Here is an 18,636-nt window from a genome sequence, read left to right as displayed (position 1 = left end):
GTAAAATACTATATAAAATAGACACATCAGCCATATTAACACCTATTACCTATTAGAATTCTTGTCATTTATATTAATAATACAGTCATATTACAACCACAATTAAAATCTATATTACTTGCTAATAGAATTCTTGTCATTTATATTTTTATAAAAATCTTATTAAAATCTATTAAAATCTATATTACTTATTACTAATTTAGGAGTAAATACCCTAATTCAAAAATTATCACAAACCTAATCACAAATTATCACGAAACCCTAAATTATGACATTTCAAGTAAAAAGCAACTAAATTGTTGTATAAAACCGAAATTTAGTACAAACTTAGGTCATACAACAACCTAAATTTAGTACAACTGCAAAAATATCAACAACGAAACCTAAGAACATACAACAACCTAAATTTCAAAATTAGGAATTTTAAATTTTCAAAATTTATAAAACGTATTAGCTTGAAATTTGCTAACCAAGAAAGTCACATGCAATTGTAATAGTTATTACATAATCATTCAGAGACTCACCTCGATACCTCATTTTCGTCGATCAATTGCGCACGAAATTCTCTGAAATTTTCTTTCGTCGAAGAACTTTTGATCAAAAATCACTTCCCCCAAGCACAATCCACAAGGTCTTCTTTAGAATTGAAGGATTTCAATTGCTCAACGATATTCATGTTATCAGAGAAGAAATGAGAAAATGAACAACTTTACAGAGCTCGCTTTAGAGAAGAGAGAGAGTAGAGCAAAGGAAAAGCGGGAATTGAACCAACGGGAAACGAGGGAGGCATATTATATATTAGTATTTTAATACGTATACAACAGTAGCAATACATACATCTTAAGTTGAAGCCCATGCGAAAATACCAAAACACCCCAGTGCTGGTAATTTTAACCCCAGCAAATTGCTGGGCTGAGACCGACTCGCGAAAGTGAAGGAAAAGGAATCTTTGTGTTCTGTTAACGAAGTTCCAACGGAAGGGTAACGACTTTACCCTTCAAAAGACGAATGTACCCCTAGATTTGCTTCCCATGTCAATCTAGCTGATCAACATGTATTTCCCCACCTCATAACATTGTATAGAAAAACATTTTCTTTTTTTGGGAAATTCTCTTTAGTAGACCTGTATTATTCAAAATTCTCAGTGGTAAAATTAAAAAAACGTAAATATCCTTGGTAGACTATGTTTTAAAAAGTTAAGTCAATGGTAACCTTAATCCATGTAATAAGCCATTGGTTAACCATGGTTAATCATTCTAATAAAAAAAACCTAGAAGTTCCTAAAATACCCCCATTTAATTACCCCCAACCACAAATGTCAAATCATTTTGTTTCCTTGACTTGAAACGATCAGCCTTCATTCTTCATTACTTGCGCGACATTGATAAACGTTCTGAAGAAAATCGAAGGTTGAGTCTCAATTTTTTTTGAGCTTTAAAAGTTTGGGCTTTATAAAACAATTGTTCTGGGTATTTTATGTAATTAGTAGTTGGGATTAAACACATTTTGAGGGAAAATTGAGGAAGGTTTGAGGGTTTTTGTTCGTGAATTATGTGGAGTGGAATTTGGTTTGTGCAAGCTCTGCATCAAAGTTCGAATTTTTTCAGAGAATCTCACCATTTGTCCTTAATTGAAGCAAGGTATGTGTTTTTTTTTTTTTTTTTTTTTTTTGCATATAAGGTTTATTCATGCTTTGTTTTTTTGGTTAATGGGGTTGTATATGAAATGTGGTTGATGGTATTGGTTTAATTTGTTTGCCTAGGGTTAAAGTGAACTTTTTTGTTTGTTTAGGGTTAAATTATGTGGTAATATGTTGTATTGGTATGTGATTTAGGTCAGATTCTTATACAATTGTTTTTTGGATGTTGTTTGGTTTGATGATGCAGAATGGTTGATAAAATTGTACAACAATTTCAGTACAGAGGTATTGATGTGTTTGTTGTGGTTGATGATGTTGATAAGGTTAATTTGATAGACCTCATTGTAGAGTACTGGGAAATTGCTAAGGAGAAAAATATAGAAACACCAGACCACCCCACCTTTTAGTATGTGTTCAAAATGAAGCATGTATCTCTACTTAGTGATGCTGATTTGATGAAAATGTTTAGTAATTTACTTGAAAAAACTGAGATATACATATGGGTTGGGTGTGGTGCTAAAGACAGTAAAGTTGTTGCAGCTGCAAGAACTTTAATGAGTGGAAAGCAAAAAGTGAGTGAACCTGTTGCTAATCCAGTAGTTGAACCTAAAGATAACCTAGTAGTTGATCCAGTAGCTAAAGTAGTAGCTGATCCTAGGAAAAAACTCAAACCTAGTAAGAATAAGCAACTTGAGACTGGGGAAGCTGTAGTAGTAAGCAAGGATGACTTTGATAGACATGTAAAGAGTCTAGGACAGTCAAAGAAGGTGAGTGAACCTGTGAGTAAACCTGTGAGTGAACCTGTGACTTTAAATTATGACCCAGGTCAAACTTGGCCTGATTTAGAAGCTGAATTGGAAGCAAACCCTATACCTAAGGGTAGAGGGAGGGGGAAAGGGAATGACAGAGGGAGAGGGAGAGGCAGAAGGAGGAGTAGAGGGAGAGGCAGAGGGAGAGGGAGAGGTAATGCCATGGAGGATTGCTTCAATATTTCCCCTACACCATGGCCAACTGAGCAAGAAATTCAACCCCAACAAAAATGACCAAACTGATGAACCAAATGAAGATCAATACCAACTGCCTCATGATATCATCACACAAAATACCCAAGCCCAACCATCTACACAGTCCCTGATAGCTCCTTTGCAAAACATTGGTGAGTTTGGACCTAGGGGTAACTCAGGTGAGAATCAATCATCAAATTCATCTAGAGTGTCTGCCTTTTTTCAAAAATGAGTGCCTAGAACAACTGCTAAGAGAAAAGGGATTGTGATTAGCACAAGTACAAGTGGGGGGGATAGTGAACAACAAAATGGGGATCATAATAGGAGTAGGGAGGTTACTGTTAGCTTAGGTGAAGACAATGATACTACTAGTCTGGCTTTAGTTGGTGAGGAGGGTGACAGTGAAGATGATGGGTACAATCCTAGTAGAGGGGATTCTGGTGAAGACATGAGTGATGACTTAGAGAATGTGAGCCTAGATGATGAAGATGACTTGCCTAGGGATGAATATGGGCCAATGATTGAAGACAGTTATGATCCCTTTGAGGATGAAGAATTTGAGTGTGAGAATGAACAGGACAACTATTTAACAAAGCTATATAATAATGGAGAGGTGTATAAGGATGAGGGATTTGGGAAAATAGTTCTCAAGGAATGGCAGTTGTTCATGGACAAGCAACACCTAAGGGATGCTATGAGGGATTACTGCATCTAGTGTGGATTAGCAGTTGTTGTTGAGTGGGCTAGCAACAAGAGATATTGTTGTAGATGCTCTGATGTGAACTATGGCTGGAGATTAGCTGCTTCTGTCCTTCCAGATGGGTGCACTTAGGCAATCAAGAGTATACAAAACCCAGAACATACATGTGCAGGACTGGAGACAAGGAACAGTATGGTGAATGTCAAGTGGGCTATGAGAGTTTTACTTGAAGATATAAGGGCAAACAATGATGTTCATGCCAAGGCTTTGAATGAGTTGCTGTGGAAAAGGTATGGAGTGACAATGGCACAAAGCACACTGTATAGGGTGAGGACAAAGGCCTTAGTTGAAATTCATAGTGGGCATGATGTCTCTTACAAGGCACTGCCTATGTACTGTGATGTGATCAAGCAGCTTAATCAAGGTTCTTTAGCAAACTGTGCATGGAAGAGTGTAGGTCCTGATAGGCCAATGGTGTTCAGTAGTATATTCATTGCCTTTAAGGCTTCAATAGATGGGTTGAATGCTGGCTGCAGAAGCTTAATTGGAGTGGATGGAGCTCATCTCAAGGGCAATTATGGTGGGGTGTTATTGTCTGCAATTGCCATTGATGGAAATAATGAGTTATTTCCTGTAGCATGAGCAATAGTGGGAGCTGAAGATGCTGACAGCTAGAAGTTCTTTCTATATCACTTGAAGAGTGCTCTGGAACCAAGTGGCAGAGGTGATAATTGGTGCATAATCAGTGACAGACAAAAGGTATTCATCCTAATCCCCTAGTTTGGCTTTAATTGCTTTATACTTGGTATATAATGTGAACACTAATTACTTTGTTTGTTTTTAAAGGGTATTGATCCTGCCATTAGTGACATATGGCCAAAAGTAGTCAGAAGATACTGCTGGAAGCACTTGGTCAAAAACTTCAAGAAGGAATTTCCTGGTTTGCTAATGGTCCAATTATTTTGGAAGGCAGCTGGAGCATTCAATCCATTCACTTTTAAGAAGGCAATGAAAGCATTGCAGAAGGCAAATCCATTAGCACTTGTTTGGCTGGCAGAGCTTAGACCACAATCAAGATGGTCAAAGCATGCTTTCAATCCAGAAGTCAAGTGTGATACAAACAAGTCAAACTTTGTAGAAAGCTTAATTCTACCCTAGGCATTGATAGATGCAGACCAGTCCTGACTCTGCTAGAAGGTATTCTCACCTTACCTTACTTATTTGATATTTAGTGAATTCAATATCAGTAATTGCTTATCTATTCATCCTTGTTGCTGTTTCAGGTATTAGAAGAGTGACAATGGTGAGAATGGCCACCAGAAGGGAGGCATGTGAGAACTGGAGGGATGATGTGTGTCCTAATATCATGAAAAGGATGCATGTTATTAGCCATGAATCAAGGACATGCAAGAGTTTGAAGTCTGGAGATGGTGAATTTGAAATACTTGATGGAAGATCTGTGCTTCCAATGAACCTAAGAGAGAAGACATGTGTATGTAATGCTTGGCAACTTACTGGATTGCCTTGTAAACATGCCATGAGAGCCATTTTGCACTCAAATGAAGACCCTAGGTTCTACATAAGTGAGTGGTATTCTGTCACAAGGTATAAGTTGGCTTATGCCAACTCTATCAAGGCCGTACCAGATGTGGATCAGTGGCCTGACAGTCCTTATCCAGAGATTGGCCCACCAACTATGAAAAGAGGAATAGGGAGACCTGCAAGGAATAAGAGGAGGGAAGAGGGTGAGCAAGCCAAAGGGAAGAGGTCCAGAACTGTCAAGTGCAGCAAATGCCAACAGTTTGGCCATAATACACAAACCTGCCAAGGTGGCTTGACTGGTAAACAAAAGGTGGCCCTAGGTGAAAGCTCTGCAGGTCAGACCAACAAAAAGCAAACAACTAGGAAGGGAAAAGGGGCATCTATGAGCCAACCTGAACCAACAACAGTGGCATCACAACCATTAAGAGTTTCACCAAGGAAACAGAGAGCAAAGGGTCCTATCTCAGCATCACAACCATTAAGAGTCTCACCTAGGTCTAAGAGAGCTAAAGGAGGGGTCTCAGCTTCACAGCCTGCATGATGTTTGTCTTAGGAGTAGATAGATGCAGAAAAGTGCTTATTTTTTTGCTTCTTAGTTGACTGCATGAGTCAAACTTGAAGATGATCTGTTCATGATGTTAAATTCTCTTTTTTTTGGACAAGACATTTAGATTATGGGTTGATGTAATATCAACATTATTGACTCTTAATGCAGTACCAATTTCATGTGTCAAAAATGCTTGCAACAATTGTGCAAAAATTGTGTAAAAAATGTGTAAAAAATGCTTGCAAAAATTGACAAAAGTAGTACCAATTTCATTCATCATCATGCATTTAACAAACCAAATTACATCAGTTCCATACGTAATACATAATATCCAACATCAAAATTCTACTTCATACTAATACACCAAAGTCATCACTTACAAACAACAAATAACATAATAAAATACATTATCAAAGCAATCTTCACGATTAGTTTGATGAAATTCATCAAATCATCCAGCCTTGAAGTAACACCAACAACACCATCTTGTTCAACTTCCAATTCATCACCAACCCTTATTATATCCTCCTCCTTCAACCACGCAAAATAATCGCACCCTTTGCACTTGAAAAAGAGTCTTCTAGGGTTCTTCGCGATTCCTGAAATCTTCACAGCAGCCACTTGAGGGGGAGAACAGTCGCAGCACATATGCTTAACCCAAGCAATCCTATCGTCCATGGTGATTGGCTTCAAGGAAGAAGAAGAACGACTGTTCTTCATTGTCTCTTAGACAGAATTTGGGGAAATCGATTTATAGGGTTCTTACAAAAAGGGGGAAATCGATTTTCATTCATATAAAAAGAGGGGAAATCGATTTGGAGGGAAATTAGGTCTGCTATTAGGGTTAAGTTAGTCATTAGATGCTTAGTTAACCACAGTAAAGCTTTAAATGGCTTATTACATGGATTAACGTTACCATTGATTTAACTTTTTAAAACATAGTCTACCAAGGATATTTACGTTTTTTTAAATTTACCACTAAGAATTTTGAATAACGCAGGTCTACCAAAGAGAATTTTTTTTTTTTTTTAAACCATTTTATTTGAGAGCTTGACTTGACCTCACTGTAGTGGGGAAATGCACCTCCCATAATCCCACTCCTAAATTCCCATGGCTGTACCTCCAATTCTCAGAGGCTTGTCTCTCCTCCGTCTTCACCTCCGTCACAGACTCGCTGCCAGGATACCGACTCCTCTTCGTCGTCCGTTCTTCTCAACAACCTTTTCTGGCTCAACAACGTCCCCGTTAGACACATCGTCGTCGACTAGTGAACTATCAAAAGTACAAAACCCTCCTAATTCCTCTAACAGGATCAATAACCCTAGTAATGTTGAATGGCAAGATATGGAGAAAGAGATTCTAAGGGATATTGAACCTGTTGTTCTTCTCCTCAAAGATATTCTCCATTCTGATAGGTATCTCTCTCTCGATCTATTTACTGTTTTTTTTTTTCTTTTTATTTCAGGCTTTTATTTCCAATTTACAGTAATTGAATTCCTTGTCGTTTGGATTTCTGTATCGATTATTATATACTTCGTGGTTCATATGTATATAAATGTGATTTTTTCACTATATACTCCTAATTAAACATCCCATTTTGTAATTTATGTTTAAGAGAATTAGCAAATCATAAGTACTAAATGCAGTACAAAATTTCCTAAATGCAGAAAAGATTAATAATATGTAAATTAAAAAGAAGACAAAAATAACCTCTTCTAAATCAATACTATCGTTTTCCTTAATACAGTGGATTCTTCACTCCTTCCCCCCTTCTCTTAATGTCTAGTTGTCTACTGTAATCTTCTCTAAGCCAATTCTACATTAACTTCATCTCTTAAACATTTTTTTTGGTTGCTTATTTGTTGGTTGACTTCACAAATTGTTGTTATATTTCATAATTAGGTAGTTTACCTTCCATATATATGTCTAGTTTGTGAAAAAAAGTGCCTTTATAATTCACTGTATTTTGATAAGGGTATTTGTCTTGAAGTCCGGAAACATCATCCGGTAGGTGGTTCGGAGCCCGGAAACATCCTTTGATAGGTAGTTTAGAGCCCTGGAAACATTGTCCGGTACATAGCTGTCAGCCTCAGAAAAATTATCCGGTAGTTGGCTTTAAAGCCGAACATTACAACCAATTGCTAAATGTTGGTCTTGGAAATTTTTTTAGAGAAACTTTTCCATCAATCTTACAAATATTATGTACTTCGTATGATGAACGTGACTGGAAAAAAAAATCAAAAGGTTAAAAAGTTGGAATTTGCGTACAAGTGGTAAAAGGGATGATTATATACTACATATATAAAATTTCTGGGCTGGAACTCTTGGACTTTAGAGTCTTAAAAGAGGTTATTTTTAACAAAGGGTAAGATTGGAAATCTAATTTTCATAAAAATTAATTTATCCTGCATTTAGTATTTAGGCGCGGCAGGGCTGGGGTGGGGATTCATAGTATTGAGGCTGGATGCCTCTGAATTGGAAGATTGGGAATGAGGGAATTGATTAAATAGTTAATTAATTATTAACTAAGGGAATCAAGGTTTTTAGGGCTTAGACTGAAATATTATTAGAAGCAAAATCAGAGATATGGGGTGGAACTACACTTCTCCACATTCGTTTGCCAACATCTCAAGGTTGGAAATGGGCTACTTTATTCCCAACACGCTTTACATATGACCGGGACACACTAGCAACACAATCACTCTCAACAATTTAATTGGTCCTACCTTTTTCTTGTGCCACATTCAAAGTTCATACCAAAACACTACATTTGCCACCACCACGTTGTTCTCCCACACCTCTGAAAATTGAATGGCAGCACAGCAGGACACTTTCCCCCACTCGTCACTACACACCTCACCATATGGTTCAAGGGTGTTATTTAAATCTCTTTCCCTTCTATGGTTCATGTGAACCTGAAATGACCTAGGAAATGATCTATGACTTATGGCTTTTGCTATAAATATGATCTCAGTTGTTATGTTTTATTATAGTGATGCACATGTGAGTTGAACTAATTTTCTTTACATAAATGAGTAATGGGTACGAAAGTTTCAAAGCTGAATACATGGACCACAAATCTTTTTGCAAGAAGATTGATTTTGCTATCCTTATTGTTCAAGCTTGTGGAGATCCAAAGTGTTTTTGGTTTAAAGCCTTGTTTTTTTTTCCCAGAATCTTTACGAAATAAGTCATGCCTAGAAGTAACTCTTGATGGTTGGTTTCTTAGTTTCAAAATTTTAATGTAATTTGGTTAACTAGATACTCTACAAAACAGTCATTGTTTCTCTTGGAGATGACCATATGACACTTGTAGTGTACATTGTATAACCATGGTTTCTCTTGGAGACAACCACTTTTTGCACTGTATAACAGAAAGTCTTGGTTGCTTGTAGTTGAAATTATATACATAGTATAAATTTTTTATGTTTGGAATCGCTTTCAAGAATTTTACAAATTAGAATTAGCGGTATATTTAGTGTTCAAAAGGTTAGAAAAAAGCAGAAGGAAATGATTGGATATCTAAAGTGAAATTGATTTCAATTTTAAGATATGTCGTGTCATAATATCTTTGTCGTGCTAAATGACCTGATGTATTGATTTTAAATCAAGTAAGGTTCTAGTGGAAGTATATGGATAAGAAGACAGGTTGGTAAATGAAGATAATTAAAAAAAAATATTGCTAGCATTAGGATCATGAGCTAATTTGTCAAAAAGTCAAAAAGTTGTTACAAATTTGTAGCTAATTGATAATTTATTTTGTTATTAGAAGCTAATATTGATAACAGAGGAAATTCCTCACTATACTACAAATATTTTATATAAGGTTTGATGATCAACCTCTCTAAGAAGTTTTTTGGTTGACATATAATTACATAGAAAAATGAATTTTCTAAAAATTAGAGGCATTTGCAGTGGCGGATCGAGGGTTTCCAATGAGGGGTAGCGCATAGTTGTTTTGAGAAAATTTAAAAATGAAATTTCGGACTCTATTTTAGGGATTCATATTGAAAAATTACCCTAAAAACGATCAGCAAAATATTTACAATTGACATGAGAACTTATTCAAAAATCCAATTACTAAGATATACAAGTATTGTATCAAAAACAATTACAATAATTTTTTTTTAAAAAAAAACTGCATAATGGTATGAAGTATCAAATTATTTAAATTTTAAAATTAATACTTTTTGTACTTTTTTAGCTGAAAGGGAAATCGATTGGAAAAAACAGAGAAGTGGGAATCTAACCCCGATGGCCTACACAACCAAAATTTTAGAAAACTCTCCTTTAACCACTGCAACAATAGTTGACATTTATTATAAGTTTGCAGTATAAAAATTTTATACCAAATTTCTGGTGCTACCCCTTGTGACAACGTAGATCCGCCAATGGGCATTTGGTTTGGGGGTATTCACTAAAGGGTAAGGGCAAGAGTAGACGTGAATTCCTATGGTGTCGTTTGTTAGCCATGTTAGGTCAAATTTATCATTCTTTTACCATCTATTCTTTTTCACTTCCCCTCAAAGTCCTCTACACCCCTTAGGCATCTCCCATTTCTTTTCCCCACTTCAGATCCCTGTCTTCCTTGAAGTATAGAACTCCTTGAGCCATAGCAGCCATTGGTCCTCACCACCGCTGGCCATCTCTGGTCATTGGAGAGTGTCTCTAACTATCGGCAATTGTCACTGGTGACCATCTTCAAGTGGCGTTTTAATGGCCTTCGTCCTTCTCTATATTTTCTTCTTCTCCCCTGTTTTTTCTAACAGATCTATATCCCCTTCTCATTCTTTATAGTTCACCAGCAACCTTTTCTTATATTTTGTTTGAAAATCAATCTTTTTCCTGTCTTATTCACCCATATCTATTATTCTTTGTTTGTTCGTTTATTTTTTTTCATTCTAGAATTCCATGTGTTCAGCTTATTAAATTTACAGTTCAATTTTATGGCCCTTTATTCCCAGAAAATTTGTGTACTAATTCTTTTTCCGTATTTTTGCCCGACTTTATCAGAAAATGAGTGTTATTTTTTTGTTTTGTCATTCTTGTTAACTATTAGCTTATATATAGTCAAATTAATTTATTAAAGCTTGTATCTATGGACTTAATTTTGTTTTTCGTACCTTCTATAATTCTATATGAATTATCTTGCCATTCTTGCATTTTTGCCCAATAGATCGTTGTAATTTATTGAGAAGGATAAAAGTTGGGACTACAAAGTTATAGTTTGATTCTCTTACTATAACCAAATAGTTACAAAACGAATTTAAAAGGTATTCATTCTGTTTCTAGATGAAAAACAAATGGGTGGGTGATTTGTTGAGATTCCTTTCCTTTCTATTTTGGTTTTGCACTAAAATAGGAAGTTTTACGTCCCACAAATTGGAGGCGGTCTTTTACTCAACATCAACTAGGTAAGGAAAAGTAAACAACTATAGTATGTGTAATTATTATCAATAACTACGCTATTTCATATTTTTTGGTGATTTTTCTGGCCTTAGTTTTAGTGGCCTTAGTTATAAGTTATGTAGATGTGCTATACACGGTACTTGTATGTATTTTGGTATCCTTGTTATGTTTACTATAAATTTATTACATAAAATAATTGCCATTATATTTTTCATTTCTAAAATTCATGTTGATAATAAACAAAAACGAATGAATGATAGACGAACACTAACAAGTTTGTGAGCCAAATTGAGTCAAATCCACGTTCACTTAGAATTTTGTTAAAGCCTGTTTGTTTATCTGCTTATCTAGCAAACAAGGTTTGATTAAGCTATTAACGAGTGTATTGTCTAATTCAAATCCCTATGATAAGGCATTTGTCCTACCCATCGTCGTGCCTATGAGGCATTTGACATGATGAGGCATACGACTCCTTAATTTTTTTTTTTTTTTTATTTTTTTTATTTTTTTTTGGCTTTAATGTGACAACTAATGATTGTGTAATTGATACATCTATTTTTTTAGTATTTTATTGTATTTAGTGTTTTTTTTTTTAAACTTATATATTTTCTTAAAAATAATTTTCTCTATTTATTAAATAAAATTTTACGTTACTTATTTTACCTTACCTTATTTCATTAGTCATCTTTTAGAAAATATGGTAACAATAGATGATGCTTTACTACCCCAAAATCAATTTACCTAAGAATAAAATTACTTAAGCTCTTGAATTGGAAATTATATACCATGTAAAAATAAAAATAAATCAGTACTTTAATATTGCAATAGTTTCAATATTAGGATGTTTTACAAATATTGCAACTTTTTCTATTTTGCACATGGTTTCATTTTATTTCATAAATCAGTACTTTAATATTGCAATAGTTTCAATATTAGGATGTCTTACAAATATTGCAACTTTTTCTATTTTGCACATGATTTCATTTTATTTCTTTCTTCATTATATGATTCCATGTCTTTATTTTTCTCTATCTCTCTCTTCATCTAAAATCCATGTATGTCTTCCTTATTTCAATCTTAGGGGAATAGAGGAAGTATATTGTTTGTACTTGGGTCATGCATGAGTTATCGATGTTATTTATTAGTTTTTAATGATTTTGTTTTCATTTTCTAATGATTAGTTTTCCATGTCGTGTGAACAAATGAACAATTGTAAATCAGTCCTTACTCTAATACATGGGCCCACTTAAATCATTTAATTACACTCATATCTCTAGACAATTCTAACTAATTAATTTTAGATATATTGAAATATTGTCCCTTCGTTTCGACCTGAAAGTTCGACTTTCTTACTATAGACTCTTGTTTCTTTGAATATTTGGAAGAGTGGGTGTAAGAAAAAAGTAATTTAAGTAAGAGACGAGGTAAATAGGTGGGTGTAAAGAAATGTGGATAAAGTAGAAGAGAGTGAAAAAAGTGTGAACAGTGTGGGATAAGAGGGGTAATCCTGAAAAAAAGGAGTTTTTCAAATAAGAAATAAATTAGAAATGAGTTAAAATTTTGAGACAACTCAAAGTGAAAGCAAACTTTCAGGAATGGAGGGGTATTTTTCTCCTTTTTGATGAATTAAGATTGAATTATTTTTAGTAGTTTTATTGATTACAACCAAATTTATGTAGGCTGATGGATGGGGTTTTAGGGGGTGTTTGGTATAAATATTGAAAATGAAATGGAAAGGAATCAAATAAGTAAGGGAAAGAGTAATGATAAACGTTACCTTAACTATATGTTTGGTATCCTAGTGGAATGGAAACAAATTGAGGAGATTATGATTGAGTGAGAAAACATATTTTTTTTCCACTAGTTTGTCAAGGGTAAAAATCAAGGGATTTTGTTACCCTCCGGAAACGGTATTTGTTATTTTGAACCCATTCCAAACAAAGAGAAATGGAAACACGTAATTGAATCCGTTTCCTAGATCTAAAATTACTATACCAAACGTCCCCTAGAGTCTTCTTTTATAATTACTATACTCTAATATTATCGATAGTTTTGCCTTCTAAAAAAACCTTTTCTCTTTTGTTGCCAAATATTACCCTAGTTGATGTTTTGCATTGGCAGGTACATGGATGGGGAACGTCTTACTCCTGATGATGAAAATGTTATTAGAGAGAGGCTGCTTGCCTATCATCCTTCTAGTGAAGAGAAAATTGGATGTGGACTTGATTCAATTATGGTTAGACTCAATATCCTAACCATTTTTTTTATAGATATAAATTTCCCATTTGGTTCCCATAAATATATTTTGACCATAATTTTTTGGTTTTTAGATATGGTATTAAATATTAAGGCCACAACAACAAAATCCAACCACTTTACCCTCGTAAGTAGGATAATTAAGGGTTTGTTGAGTTTGGAGCAAAGCCTTGTAATTGTTCGTTCATAGTTTGAGCAATTATTAGAAGAGAAATTCTCATTGGTAGCCATCAACTTTTGTTTATTTTCATTGGTAGCCACTTTGTATATGAATTATCTTTGGTAACCTTCAACTTTTAAAATGTTACTTCCGTAAACTTATTTGGTTAAATACCGTTAATTGGCTTAACTGAGGTTAGTTTCATAAAAATTAAAAAAGTTTAACTAAGGTTAATTATATAATAATTTGATTAAAAAAAAAAAACCCTCCCGCAACCAGTCCAGCCACCCCCTCTTTTCTCCCCCTTCGCTGCCGGCAACGACCCACCCTTTCCCGTCGGCGCCCAATTCCCGACATCCCAGCCCCAACCGTCCCTCCACACTACTACTCATGCTGCCTCGGTGCCTCCCCTGCTCCCTCACGCACCAAACCCACAACACTAGCCGACAACCAGGCAACTCCCCACTGCCGAACAACCAACCGCCGTCGCACCAACCCGCAGCTAGCAGCACCAAACCGCCGCAGTACCGAGCAGCGCCGCAAGCTCCAATTATAGCCCAATCAATCCCACCCAACAATCGAATCAAATATCACCACCGTGCCCTCACCACAATCGAACCACCATGGAGAACATGGATTACGCTTCAAAGGGAAATTGTTATTCGATGATTACAAAATCATCTTACCTCACAAACTATTTCAATGGAGAACTCAGAGAGTCAAAGTAAGCTATAAGGAGGCTTAGATCTACCTTTCATCAAACAATTTGGGGGAGAATTCTAAGAGATATAAATAATTAATTAGCAAAGGGAGGAGAGAAAGAGGAACAGTACGGGGGTGGAGGAGGAGGAAAGATGAAAATATTTTTATTAAGGTTTTTATTTTAACAATTTTAAAGATAATTTTAAAGATTAATTAACAATTAAAATGGCTCTAAATCAAAGTTAACTTTTATTTTAACGTTTTTATCCATATAAGGTTACGGAAGTAACATTTTAAAAGTTAAAGGCTACCAAAGATAATTCATATACAAAGTGGCTACCAATGGAAATAAGCAAAAGTTGATGGCTACCAATGAGAATTTCCCTTATTAGAAACACTAACTATTCTATCATTGTATGTGCTACATTTAATTCATTCCCCCCCCCCCCCTCGGACTTAATTTCTTCCACATGTAGGTTTGATTCCCACCCCTTCTTCAATCCTTCCATCTCCTTTCTTAACTTTTTGTTTTTCCAATTAAAAAAAATACTACTTGCGTTTCATATTATTTGCAACAAAAGAATATTTTATGCCTCACAAATAATATCCCTTTGATGCAAATAATATGAAATGGCTGTAGTATTATAAAACAAAAACAATTATATTATATACCTATAAACAACCCATACGTTCCAAAATATTTAATAGAACCCTAATTCTCTCTATCTCCTTGTTATTCAGTCATCTTCTCTACTTACACACCCTTATTATCTGCCTTAAAAAATAACCCTACCTTTTATAACCAAAGATGGTTAAATTAAGGATGGCTAGTAGAATATCATTTGAACTGTGTTGTTTCTACCGTTTATCACCGTAGGAAGCGCACCTACAATATGGCGACTCCACTAGGGAAATGGGCTAAGAATTAGGTTGTTTTGCTAATTTTATTGGATTGAATATGGATTTTAAGCACTCCAAAGATTAAATACTTGACCCCGACCAATAATGGCGGTGAAAGGTTGTTCATAATCGGGTTTGGTTTTGGAGAGACATTTTTAGGTGTCTATAAGCACCCACTTAAAAATCTACTTGAATGTGAAGAAATGTTGGGAAGTGTTTCTATGGTTTAAATTAGAGTGATTTTTTTTTTTTTTTTTTTTATTTTTTTTATTTTTATTTTTTTTTTAAATGGTACAATATTAAGAACTATGGACCTTGTGCTTTAGAGGTTTATCAATCGTTTGACAAGTGAGAATGATGATCTTAATCAGAGGTATATAACCTAAAACAAGCCCATGGGAGTTTTATGAATGAAAGTTATCACTCTAAGAATTTGGAAGAGGAAGTAAAACCATTGACGCCAAATTAAACCGTCTCCCTTTTAAATTTGCAATAAAATGGCTAATTTACAATTATCAACCATTGGTGCCAAATTTCTAAGTATAGTTCATGATAAAGAAAGGGAAAAGTATGTAGAGAAGAGGGATACAAAAGAAGAAAGAGATGAGAAATACTTAGGAAAGAGGGGAGAGAGAAGGAATTGGGGTTTTTTTTACATATTTTACTTTACAAAAAAAAAATAAAAAATAAAAAAATTGATTAATATAAATTACTGATTTGATAATTCATTTGTAAATGCTAAAAGTGATTTAAATAAATTAAAAATTAACTTTCTGGTATGTGAGCTGTGAGCCCACTCCAATATCATCAATGTTAAATTCATAATTATTTAAACAAGTTGGTGTCAATCTAATGAGTGGTACAAGTTAGTGTCAATAAATGCATAATCACCCTAAGTGGGTGTCAACGAGTATGATTTTGCCTTATTGAAATGGGTAAAAAAGGTGACAAAATGCAATAAAGCCTTGTGATTTACCATAAAAGCCCAAGTGGGTAAGCAACTAAAGAGTTTTCATTAAGGGGTATATTAGGTATTTGCATTGTGAAAAGTGACATCAGGTTTGGAAGGGAATTGTTGCAATATTTGTGTACCTTCCTTGGGCAATAATAAAATAGAGGAAGTATATCAATTTTGTGCAACGATATCATCAAATTGGGCAATAATGTGTAATTTTTAACAGAAACATCTGCACACAAAACAGAAAAGAAAGGGGGAATTAAAAGTGCACATTATAAGTAGCATAAAGAATAAAAAGAAAAGAATCAGGGGTGGGGCTGGGGCTGAGGAAAGAAGGTAGTTGGAGTGTATGGGGAGGAGAGTTATTTTTGTTTATTTATTTTTGTTATTACCTTTTTAATATTTATGTGATATCTGAGACTACTTTTGCGACCGCTAGCATTTACTGTTTCCTGGAGAGAGAGAGGGGGTTCATTGAATGGATTTAAACAAAAAGAGTGTAGATCTTCAAGGAATGGAGGTACTATGTGTTAATGTGTTTGGTCGTGCTTGTTTTACATATATTACATTGAATGGATTCAAACACGAAGAGGGTAGATCTTCGTAAAATGGAGGTACTGTGTGTTAATGTGTTTGCTCATGCTTGTTTTAGATATATTCTTGTTTCTTCATTAAGTAGTTGGAGTACACATGGTAGGGGGTGCATGGCAAACAATTACAATTTAAGAAATTTAATGAAATTTTAAATGTAGCTGTTTTTTCTTCTTTGTTAATGGTCGTATTAAAACAATTTAAAAAGAGTGTCATACAATTAAGTACAATTTAAGAAGTTTCAATGAAATTTCAAATATAGCTTGGGGTGGATTTTCCATTGTTTTCTTCTATGAGATTGTTAAAAATTAAATGGGTGTCTGTTTTTTTTTTTTCCTCTTTAAAACCTTTTCTTGCAAGTTGGGGCTTGATGGATTGCTTAAATTTTGATTTTTAGAAAAACTGGAAATGGTAGTAGGTAAACCAAAAGGCATAAATAATAATAATAATAATAATAATAAAAAAATAAATAAATAAAAAGCGCTTGATGTTAAGGATATTCGTACTAAAGACCTTAGACTCCTTAAGAGAATCACAACTTGAGACAAACCACTTGGGCATTTTAAGTATTGCACAATGCTTTGGTTTTAAACTTTTTTTTTTTTTTTTTTTTTTTACTGGGTTTTAGGGGGCTGCCCCCCCCTCATTTTTGTAAGCTGGCTCCGCCAGTGGTGCATGCTTTGCTCTAGAATATTTACGTTACAGAACATGTGCCTGTAGGAGACTCTTCTGGACCTGCTATTTACTATCTTTATTTGTATCTTAATTTAAAAAAATACTTGTAAATTGCTATTTTCAGTTGGATAAAAAGGCCTAATTGACAATTTAATTTTAGAAAATGTCCTTTAAGTGATAATATTTTCAGTTAAGGTTGAACTGATGATGGTAGTAGTTGACTAATTTTCCTATATAAGGAGTGATATTAAGTTCAATTTGAAATCATTAGCTGATAATGCTTAGTTTCTTTATCTTGAGTTATTGTTCATTTTTCTTGTGTACAGGTTGATCAGCACCCCCAATTTGAAAGATCAAGGAGTTTATTTGTTGTTAGAACGGATGGTGGATGGATTGACTTCTCTTACCAAAAATGTCTACGGGAGTATGTCCGACAGAAATTCCCCTCTTATTCTGAATATTTTGAACAGCAGAAGTTAGCTGTTATTTATAAGAAACAGCCACGACGGCTTCATCTTTGGTCCAGAGGAGGTATCATGTAGAAAAGGTTTTTTTGTTCGTTTCTGGCATCGGCGTTGGTGTGTTAGGCTTTGATTAGTTTAAGTTCCTTTGGTTGAGATTTGAAGCAGTTATCCTACCAGATTTATCAGACAGAAATCATTCTATGTCAAGAAACTCTGTCTCTAAATTGAATGTGCATTTTATTATCTGAGTTCTTGTGTGCACTTTCCCCTTTTATTTTGATGGACTGCAGTGTGAATATTTTTTTTTGGTGTTTAGAGAGCCACAAGGGCGGGGGTGAGAATCGATCCCAGGACCTCCTAGAATCGGGAGGGAAGCTCTGACCACTTGAGCTATCCCTCACTCTCATTGCAGTGTGAATATGGCTAACCACTTTATATACATGTTTATTGATAGACAGACAATTCAGTTGTTTTGATGTCTCTAATGTGATCCCTGCTCTGTATAGCAAAGGCGAAAGGTTATGTTGGCCTTACATTGTGTTTTGGGTGCAAAGGAAGATTATTTTGCATAAATAACATTTATACTCTTATGTATGGAAGTCTCTATTTTATTTATTTATTTATTTATCTATTACTATTTACTAGATGAAGCCCGTGCGATGCACGGTTTGTTAGTATTTTTTTTTATAAAAATATTTTTCATATTTATGTGATTAAAATTGTTATTGTATTAGTTTTAAAATATTAGATAAAATTCCTAATCTCAAAAGATAATATTTTGTATTTAATTAATTTAAACATTAAAATCTCATTCGTCAATTTTACTTTCGTGGCATTTGAATTATTTAATTGTAAAAGAAATTAAAAATCTCATATTTAATTGGCTACCACTTAAATTTATAATCCTACATAGTGCGCTAAGAAAATTAAATCCTACGTGTCTCTCTAAAAACTCGTGAAAAAACTCCTCTTTAAGTATATATACTAGTTAAATTCCCATGCTATGCACGACTTTACTAAATTATCCATACCTTATAAAAAATAGAAGATAACTCTTAGGAATAATGTGCTATTGTAGCCACCCATTTA

At 34.4% G+C, this 18,636-nt stretch overlaps 2 protein-coding genes across 2 annotated transcripts; both read left to right on the top strand.

Moving 5' to 3' along the window:
* Positions 1 to 3,535: 3,535 nt before the first annotated feature.
* LOC145640113 (uncharacterized) lies at positions 3,536 to 5,426 on the top strand. Its single transcript, XM_081691424.1, has 4 exons — positions 3,536 to 3,976; positions 4,043 to 4,102; positions 4,190 to 4,454; positions 4,627 to 5,426. The coding sequence occupies exons 1-4, from the start codon at positions 3,536 to 3,538 to the stop codon at positions 5,424 to 5,426; spliced, it is 1,566 nt and encodes a 521-aa protein (XP_081547550.1).
* Positions 5,427 to 6,475: 1,049 nt separating this feature from the next.
* Positions 6,476 to 18,150, top strand: LOC145641003 (protein DCL, chloroplastic-like). The gene is made up of 3 exons (XM_081692208.1): positions 6,476 to 6,847; positions 12,963 to 13,077; positions 17,410 to 18,150. Exons 1-3 carry the CDS (start codon positions 6,543 to 6,545, stop codon positions 17,623 to 17,625), a joined length of 636 nt encoding a protein of 211 aa, XP_081548334.1. The 5' UTR covers positions 6,476 to 6,542; the 3' UTR covers positions 17,626 to 18,150.
* Positions 18,151 to 18,636: the final 486 nt, after the last annotated feature.

This window comes from Chenopodium album, chromosome 7 (assembly GCF_948465745.1).
Source record: "Chenopodium album chromosome 7, dcCheAlbu1.1, whole genome shotgun sequence".
In the NCBI taxonomy this organism is placed as follows: Eukaryota; Viridiplantae; Streptophyta; class Magnoliopsida; order Caryophyllales; family Amaranthaceae; genus Chenopodium; species Chenopodium album.
The sequence above is the reverse complement of the archived record's forward strand: the minus strand, read 5'-3'. Positions and strand labels throughout refer to the sequence as shown.

What these genes read in the sequence shown, in the direction of transcription:
- LOC145640113 (XM_081691424.1), top strand. Translation starts at nt 3,536, where the DNA reads ATGGTGAATGTCAAGTGGGCTATGAGAGTTTTACTTGAAGATATAAGG. An exon ending in GAAATAATGAGTTATTTCCT is followed by an intron (nt 3,977 to 4,042) that starts GTAGCATGAGCA and finishes TATCACTTGAAG; the next exon opens with AGTGCTCTGGAACCAAGTGG. An exon ending in TAATCAGTGACAGACAAAAG is followed by an intron (nt 4,103 to 4,189) that starts GTATTCATCCTA and finishes TTGTTTTTAAAG; the next exon opens with GGTATTGATCCTGCCATTAG.
- LOC145641003 (XM_081692208.1), top strand. Translation starts at nt 6,543, where the DNA reads ATGGCTGTACCTCCAATTCTCAGAGGCTTGTCTCTCCTCCGTCTTCAC. An exon ending in GATATTCTCCATTCTGATAG is followed by an intron (nt 6,848 to 12,962) that starts GTATCTCTCTCT and finishes TTGCATTGGCAG; the next exon opens with GTACATGGATGGGGAACGTC. An exon ending in GTGGACTTGATTCAATTATG is followed by an intron (nt 13,078 to 17,409) that starts GTTAGACTCAAT and finishes TCTTGTGTACAG; the next exon opens with GTTGATCAGCACCCCCAATT.